The 9695-nt window shown below is 37.1% G+C and overlaps 1 protein-coding gene across 1 annotated transcript in view; it reads right to left on the reverse strand.

Moving 5' to 3' along the window:
* The window catches only part of LOC108906933 (high affinity cAMP-specific and IBMX-insensitive 3',5'-cyclic phosphodiesterase 8), a 168125-nt gene extending 161787 nt beyond the window's left edge, over positions 1–6338 (reverse strand). Inside the window, exon 1 of the mRNA XM_023454942.1 lies at positions 6045–6338. Within this exon, the coding sequence (XP_023310710.1) occupies positions 6045–6338 (294 nt within the window). The remainder of the gene's footprint in view (positions 1–6044) is intronic.
* Positions 6339–9695: the final 3357 nt, after the last annotated feature.

Raw genomic sequence — 9695 nt, forward strand, 5'->3', positions numbered from 1 at the left:
TAATTAATTAATTAATTATTAATTTAATCATCATTCCTTTTGTGATTAAACTATAATTTAAATATTATTTACTCTTTAAAATATAAGCAAATGAGAAATTCACTCATTATATTAGAAAAGTACAAAATTATAGTACAAAAATTCGACCAATGTTTAAACAAGCGCCAGAGCTCTCCTAATCGACGGATTTGAATTTTTCAAAAAACGTTTGAAAGCTTGAGAGCCCTTATATATGTTATTAAATTTTCAAGTATCTAAGGGCCTTGGTTTTTGCTGTGCAAAATTTTGCAAATTTGCAATTTTTTTTTCAAAATCTGGATTGCAACCGATTTTGATGAAATTTGGTGTGATGATTCTACATAATATGAAGTTTTCTTAAACCAAGTATGAAGGTCCTATACCCAATTTAAAGACCCCAAAAAATTCCCTAAAATGTATTGTTTTTTAACCCCATTTTTGGCAATTTTTTCTATTTTTACAATAATAATCATGATTCATTCGATTTGTAACTAGTCATATTTTGTAAAATTTAATTATAAACATTTTTTTTCCTCTTCCTAAAATCAACTCTTGAAAAGATAAATAATTAAATAGGAAGAAAAATATGGCATTTTTCGAATTTTTTTAACATATTGTGCCGCCAAAAGTTAAGCCCACGTTTTTTTTTTAATGCGCATAAAAGAATTTTCATTTCTAGCGATATTTGAAAGCCAAAAAGTCAAAATTCTCCGTGGATATATGATCCACCCAAATATGGACTCTTTGAAACAGATACCGACTGGACTATAACAAAATTCCTTCCGGATGGATAAACAGTCAAAAAATAATATTATCTGGGCGTTATGAGACGTTTGAGAGAGAGTATCCACCGCAATAGACCAGATCGATGGAAGGACAATTCTTGAATTTTGCATCACATTAATGCACCTTCCCAAAAATTTTTGGCCAAAAACTCAACGAATATCATCGAACAGCCACCGCAATCGCCAGATGTGTCCGCTGCTGACTTTTCCTCTTTCTAAATCTCAAAATATCACCTCGTGGAACATGTTTCGAGTGGATACAAACTATAAGCAAAAGTCGCTGAAAGAGTCCATACCTGAATATGTGTTTAAAAAGTGCTTTGACATTCGTTGGAAAAAGTATATTGCTTCAGATGGAGCCTATTTTGAAGGAGACAAAATAAATTTTGATCATTAATTGCATATATATTGTGTTTTATTGACAAATTCCGAATACATTTTTGACAGACTGTATTTAAAAAAGAACATAATCATCTTAAAAAAAATTGAATTAAAAAATATTGCTGAAGGTCTTATTGTTTGTTCATAAGTTTTTCTATATCATAAGATGTTTGAAAGCGTAGATTTCAAAAGTAAATAACAAAATGATATTTACGTAGGTACTCCTCCAAAGCAATTATTTCAGTAAATACAACAATTTTATTTTCACTATTAATAAAATGTTGTTTAGCATTATTATCTAGAAAGTGGGATATAGATAATATCTAGCTATCACGTCAGGTAACATGAAAATGGACTGGCCCCTTATCACGACGTTTGGATCTACAGTCATTTTGATTCCAATTAATAAATACGAGTATATGGAGAAGAATATTATACCGTCAGTTCTTTATCTTCAATGGCTGGATATACATACATATTATTGTATAAACAAGTTATTGTAACTGCAACTACAACTACAGCTGACATTGACTAAATTTTTTATGTGGCAGATATACTGCGATACACTACTACTAATAAACCCAAAATTTCGACGCCAATGACGAGTTGAGAAAGATTGATGAATTCAATTCTCAGTTAGTTCTTAACAAAAAATCTATGTACCTACTCAGTCTAAAATAAATTTTGTATTATTACAAATAAATTTATAATTCATAATAACTGGACTCTCTGAACCTATAATAGGGGAGAGGAGCATTACACTTTCCAGGGAAGTAAAATATCTAGGAGTGATACTGGATAATAAGCTTACCTGGAATGCGCACTTGGAAAAAGTGGTGAGTAAGGCGAAGCAGACACTGTGTGTATGCCGCCGCCTTATTGGGAAAACCTGGGGACTGAAACCAAAGATGTCACACTGGTTGTATACGTCGATAGTAAGACCCAGGATTCTTTACGGCGCGGTGGTATGGTGGCAGAAAACACAACAGACCACAGCGAAGGAAAAACTGAATAGAATTCAGAGATTGGCCTGTTTAGGTATAACGGGGGCGATGGCATCGACCCCGACAGCTGCACTAGAAGTCATGCTAAATCTGCCACCGCTGCATATAGTGGTGGAGAGAGAAGCGCGGCTAGCAGCATATCGACTCAGGAATAATAATGACTGGAGGGGTGGTTCCCACTCCAGGATCAAAGATACATCTATGTCGGAACCAATTCTTGGGATGGTATCCGACAAGATGGTTCCAAAGTTTCACTTCCACAAGCCATTTGAGACTCGAATAGAGGATCAAAGCGAGTGGGAGGAAAGGTTTAATACCCTGGAAAGGTGGAGCCTAGTATGGTTTACAGATGGCTCCAAAATGACCAGAGGGACGGGTGCAGGAATATATGGACTCAGACCCAGATGGAGTGCAAGCTACAGTCTGGGGGAGTTCCCTACTGTATTCCAAGCAGAAATCTTCGCGATAATGGCGTGTCTGGCAGAGAATGTACGTAGAGGTTATAGACGTAAACTCATATATATATTCTCTGATAGTCAAGCTGCAATTAAAGCTTTAGCCGCACACAAGGTAAGTTCAAAACTGGTGTGGGATTGTTTACAAATGCTGACTGAACTGGCCACCAACAATACAGTCAGACTGTGTTGGGTGCCAGGGCACAAAGGCATTTGTGGAAATGAGAAAGCGGATGAACTTGCTAGGAAGGGATCCGAGACAGAGTTCATTGGCCCGGAGCCCTTCTGTGGCACATCTCCCAGTGTGGTCAGGCGGGCTCTGGGCAAATGGACTGAGACAGAACACAGGAAATACTGGACTTCAAGGCCAGGACATAGCCATTCTAAGGAGCTTATGGAGTATTCTTCGAAGGGAAGAGCGAATGAGCTACTGAGCTTGAACAGAATCCGGCTCAGGAAAGTGACAGGACTCATAACGGGACACTGTCACTTTAGGAAACATCTGCATAAACTAAAGCTTGTAGACTGTCCGGTATGCCGAGGATATGAATCGGCGGATGAAACTTCTCTGCATATCCTGGGCGAGTGCCCGGGATTTGCACGTAGCAGAATGGCCCTCCTTGGGAGACCCTATTTGGAACCCAACGAACTGAGAGAAGTGTCAGCAAGAAAGCTTTTGGACTTTGTAAAAAGGACAAATCTACTTCCTAAATAGGACTAGTAGTGGGACGCACAATAGGCCTAATTAGGCCGCAGTGCTATGGGACTTTTAAAGGACCAACCACTAGATGAAGAAGAAGAAGAATATTGACAGAAAACACAGGCTTTTAATTAAAAATTATAAATTTTTTACTTATTCATAAAGTATACAGTATAGGGCTACTTACCCGATATGCTATGGAATAGCATATCGGGTAAATGGCCTTCACGGTTTTGCTGGCACATCCGCATATTTCTGTCGAAATTTTCCATGACCGTTTTCATGAATGCGGCTGAATTTCGTTGATACAGCGCTCAATTTCCTCCTTCAGGCGTGGCTTGTTGGCACAAACCTTCGAAAAACCCCAAAGAAAAAAGTCCAACGGCGTTAAATCGCATTATCTGGGCGGCTAATTCTGATTACCAAAACAGACTTATAGCATGTGGCACCTCTTGTTGAAACCACATGTCGTTTACATCTATATCTTGCAATTTAGGCACAAAAACCTGGATTATCTAGTTGCGATAGCAAACACCATTAACTGTTATCGCCTGACCAGCTGCATTTTCAAAGAAGTAGGTACGGTCCGATGATGCCTCTAGCCCAAAATTTGTACCAAACCGTGACACGTTGTGGATGTATTCGTTTTTCAACAATTACTCGTGGATTTTCCGAACCCCACATGCGACAATTTAGTCTATTAACGAAACCATGGAGATGAAATTGAGCTTTATCGCTGATGATAATTTTGTTCGAAAAATCAACATTCACGTGTTTCATAATCCATTCAACGAACTCTCTTTGCTCTGCGTGGTCAGTACGCTTCAGTTCTTGAGTCAATTGAACTTTGTAACCATGAAGATGCAAATCTTTCGTAGAGAATTTTCTCCATATGTCAGATTCTTGGTGCCCAATTGATGTTTCTGGACTCTCAGCAACAGTCTCACGAATTGCTTTGATGTTTTGTGTTGAACGTCTTGTTGAAGGACAGCCAGAGTATTTAAGATCACTAATTGATATAGTCTCCTTGAATTTTTTAATTAATATCTTCATCGTTGATGAAACTAAATCACTATTTCGACCATATTTTGTATGAAAATTGTGAGTTGCAACTGCCAAACGTTCGTCAATTTCAAAACATTGTTCAATAATGAAAACGCAATGTTCTTTCGTGTAGTTCTCCATTTTGAGTAACTGAACTGTTAGCTGTCACGCTGTCGAAATCGGATAGTACATAGATAAACCACCTTCAATTACATTACACATACTTACTAAAATACTAAAATTGCCATTGTTTTTATAAGACTATATCACAATAAATATAATGAATTTAAAAGGTCCACTTAGAAATAATAATACAATATACAGGGTGTTTCTAAAATAGGGTTCCAAACTTCTGCTGCGTTTATAACTCATTAAAATAAGCCAAAAAGTTCCGATTAACATGTGCCCTAAAACGCACCCTTAGAAAGTTATATGCCCTTAAAAGGGCTCAAACAAAACTGTTTTTTTCTGTTATTGACAAAACGGTCGCAAATAAATAGAAAACAATTTATGGGTCTTGCATAACTTTTTATGTTAAATAGCATGGGCTACTCCGTTTTTCGACATGCAAATCATATGCGTCCCATTTAGGTTGGTGAAGGGGGTTTTCGGCCCGTAATTTTTTTTATTTCCATTTTTTTACAATTTTCTCTACAGATTTATAAAATCTTAACAATTTTACGTAAAAAATATTATTTTTGTCCAAATCGATATTTCCAATGGTTTTCGAGTAAATTGAGTTTGAAAATTACTCTGCTCTTTAAGTTATTAGGCCAAAAATTACAAAAAATCTGTTTACCATGGCAAATAAAAGACTGACGTTGCCACAACGCTTAACAATATAAGTTATTGATAAACTGTCAATTGAGCTTTGCAGTGTTTAATTAGTAAAAGTGGTGAGTGGAAAATTTAAGTATACAACATTATTGCAACTCATAAAATGGAGTCATATTCAAACACGGAAATGTCAGAATTGGCAGATATGCACTTGAAATACCTGTCGAGAAGGAAGTCTTCTATTCGGGTATGCTGCCGCATACAGACGCCTCGCTTCTGATGCATTTCCAGCCGCACGGCCGTACATAAAGTGCGAAAACCCCCTTCACCAACCTAAATGGGACGCATATGATTTTGCGAAGTGCACAACAATAAATAAAACTATATTTATTTACTTTGTGAAATAACAAAATAGGTTCATCTAAAAAAAAACAACTTTCAAATAATGGATACATACGTACCACTACAAAGTGTTTTTGACTTATTTTTTACAGCAAATTGTATATTGTTTTTCGAAATATATAATTTGTATTCGTTGTACATTGAAAATTGTAGATTTTAACCTAATATAATTTGAAACCACCATAGATACCTTGTGGTAATTTCAAGTGCATTTGGATTATTTTAAGATGCAATACTCAGAACCCAAGAACGTAAAATGTGTTACACAGCAGCTTACGAATAAAATTAAAACGGCTTAGTTTCCAGTAATTTACAATTTTTCTTTTTTTTTGCCAGGGGATACACTGCATCCTATAATAGTAATATTTTACTTTATGTATCGTCTAACGAAACTGAAATGCCAGTGTAAATTTCAGAGGAATTGTCACATTCTATGTACGGTCTTTAAGTTTTCGAGCAAAGCAGCAAAACAACGAACCTTAACAGCCTTCAGAATGGACGCGTGCGTTATCCTGTGATTCCTCACTCCTAGACTACCATTCTGTTCCAGATCAAACTGTATGGTACGCCTCCTCTGGTACTTTCCTTCCCGTGGCGTGTCCGAGGTAGAGAAAACGATGACGTCAACACTTTGGTCAGTTTTTCGCGAACATAGTCCTCTGAGGCACCACCACTTACTCTTGGACGTTTCATGGGTGTCATACAACCTCGCGGTGGGGTCCACGGAGTCGGTCTTTGAGAAGACACTGCCGCAGTACTGGCAAGAGTCCATATTTGACTGAAGAACCCTTTCTGTCGATGAAAAATATAAAATTCGCCATGCAATTGGGATATCGTTATCATGTTGATAAGATATCGGCGCGTTTCGTGTAGTAAAATGTCGTACTTGTTTTAAAACACACGTATTGATTATTACCAGATTATCAATTGGGGACGAAGATTGGCGCATGTGCCGGTTTTTTGTTGTCGCAACACTTTTAATAACTTGTTTATATCTTCCTTACCTTCAGTCGAGTAAATACTTTCCTATTTCTATGCGTAAAGATGATTGAACAGCATCGACGCCAAAAAAGAAGCAGTAAGGAGAGGCTAGGGAAAAATGATGATTGATGATAAATATAAAGTAATGTAATGTAATATACACGGTAGCCCATCGAAAACGTACCGCAAGGCATTACATGGTAGTAATGAACTTTTCGGCAAAATCCAAAAACAAGTAAAGTTTGCTTCTGAGGGGGACATCTTTTGGCGCAAAAAGCATAGCAAAATCTTCAACCCCCTAAGTGGGGGTGCCATCCCCCAAATTTTTTTAAATGGGAATGGGGGTCAAGTGGGGGGTCATTAGAAAGGGCTTTTAATTCTCTATACATCGATTCTTACTTTTTGAAAATCGATCCATTATTTTAGAAAATATGCAGCTTTGAAAATACGAACAATATTTTTGACGAGAAATGCGAAAATCGATTTAATTTTACTTCAAAACTTACGGTATTAGCTTGGTAAATTCCTTCAAAAGAATTCGCTGTTTTTTTTTTTGATTTGCGAATTCTTTAGCCTGATTTTGGTGAGCAAAAAATTGTCCGCTTTTTGTTTCGTATTTAGATAGGCCACAAGAAGTTGCTAGATAACTGTCTTGTGACTTGTAGTTGAAGAGTACCAATACTGCCGAGTCTTTTAAATTGATTAATTATGGTGTACTCAATTCCAGAAAGAGTAGAAATTATTGAGCTTTTTTTCAAAAACAATGAATGCGGAAATCGGGTCGCCGAACTGTTCAACCAACGGCATCCTGAGAAACATGCGTCTGGAAAAATTGTTCGCGAATTGGTGGCCAAATTTCGCGAAACTGGCTCCGTTCATAACAAAAAGAGGCAGGTTGAAAATCCGGTACTAAATGAACCTACGGAAATAGCGGTATTGGGGCAAGTGGCAATGGATAGTACGCTGAGTACAATGCAATTGGCTACTGCGACAGGAGTGAGTCGTACAAGTGTCCAACGAATATTAAAAAAATACAAATTCCATCCTTATAAGATTCGGCTAGTGCAAGAGCTAAATGAAGACGATTTTGATCGTCGTTTGCAATTTTGCGAAATAATGACTGAACGAGCGATAAACGATAATTTCCTCTTTAATGTGTGTTTTTCGGACGAGTGTACGTTCTTCTTGAATGGTTTAGTGAATCGCCATAATTGTCGTTACTGGGCTGATACCAATCCAAGGATTTTCCATGAGACACACTCCCAACACCCCCAGAAGTTGAATGTATGGGCAGGTATTTTTGGAAATTCCATTGTAGGTCCTTTTTTCCTTCCTGGAAATTTGACAGGCGATATGTACTTGGATTTACTACAAAATGTCATCGACCCAGCTCTAACAAATATCATAGAGGACGACCCTGCTTACAATGAACACGAACTGATTTTCCAGCAAGACGGAGCTCCTCCACATTACTCGCTCAATGTGCGCAATTACCTAAATGAGACGTTTCCAGGACGCTGGATAGGACGAAGAGGTGCAATTGAGTGGCCCCCTCGGTCACCCGACTTAAATCCTTTAGATTTCTTTCTCTGGGGGCACATTAAAAGCAAAGTTTACAGCACTCCACCTGATACCTTGGAAGATCTGCGAGGACGAATCATTAATGTATGTCGCGAAGTAACACCGCAAGTGCTCCAGAATGTTCGACAACGGTTTGAAGACAACCTGTATCATTGTATGCAAGTTGGCGGACAACATTTTCAGCATTTACTTGACTAATACCGTAAGTTTTGAAGTAAAATTAAATCGATTTTCGCATTTCTCGTCAAAAATATTGTTCGTATTTTCAAAGCTGCATATTTTCTAAAATAATGAATCGATTTTCAAAAAGTAAGAATCGATGTATAGAGAATTAAAAGCCCTTTCTAATGACCCCCCACTTGACCCCCATTCCCATTTGAAAAAATTTAGGGGATAGCACCCCCACTTAGGGGGTTGAAGATTTTGGTATGCTTTTTGAGCCAAAAGTTGTCCCCCTCAGAAACAAATTTGACCTGTTTTTGGATTTTGCCGAAAAGTTTTTTACTACCCTGTAATGCCTTGCGGTACGTTTTCGATGGGCTACCCTGTATAAAGTTTTTGATTAGGTAATTATTAAAAAGTAATTGAAGATACAGACTTGAAACTCGGTAAAACGCAGTTTATCCATAATAAGATTTGAGTTAAGAGCCGAAGGAGTTTCAATATTCTTGGACAGTAGCCAGAAAATTTGCTAAAGTAGCCTCAGACGTATCTTGCCGATGTGTACACGTTTAATTAAAGTCCCCTTACGGAAATAGGAACTCTATCTGACAGACACTAATGTATACTATCCGCTAGATCACAACTTCCAAACAGTAAGGTTTTCAAATAAGAGAATTGTATGAATACCGATGGAAAACGTATGTGTATTCTGTTAACAAATATGTAACTGTGCCTTGAAATAGAATTAAAAAATAAAATACTTTAAGAAATTATCGTGTAGGTACAATATGGTGTCCAGAAAGCAGTGGTTATACAGGGTGTCCCAAAATTAATGCAACAAAATTTGGTCATAGATTCTTAGGACAAATTTAGGGACCCGTATTTTTTCTTTTTGCCAAGTGGCTCCCTCTTTCGAAGTTACAGCCCCCTAAAATCTGCCCCTAAGGATAGTCTTTTTTATACCTCAGATAAAAAATACGGGCCCCCTAAATTTGCCTTAAGGATCTGTGACCAAATTTTGATGCATTAATTTCGGGACACCCTGTATCAACCCCAGACTAGCGAGGTAAAAATTCAATTTGCATCAGCTTAGTACATGAATGATACGTTTAACTTATCTAAATCAAATTTGGTAAATGGGGAAAAATAATCTTCAAATATTTCACTCATTACATCAGTGGCGTAGAGCAAGTTTTTTTATATGTCCTTGCCTATAGTTCTTTTAAGGAATATGACAGAATATCTTAATTATCTGTCGATTTCGCATCATGCCTTGTCGATTTATCTTAAAATAAAAAATTCACTTTGTTATTCTGAAAAAAATAGGGGCTTAAAATACGGCTAAAACGGAAGATTTTAATAATTATGTTTATACGAGATTTTTCCTTTAAGGGTATGAATTAAT

The sequence above is a fragment of the Anoplophora glabripennis genome, unplaced genomic scaffold, assembly GCF_000390285.2.
Source record: "Anoplophora glabripennis isolate ALB-LARVAE unplaced genomic scaffold, Agla_2.0 scaffold297, whole genome shotgun sequence".
NCBI classification, from domain to species: Eukaryota; Metazoa; Arthropoda; class Insecta; order Coleoptera; family Cerambycidae; genus Anoplophora; species Anoplophora glabripennis.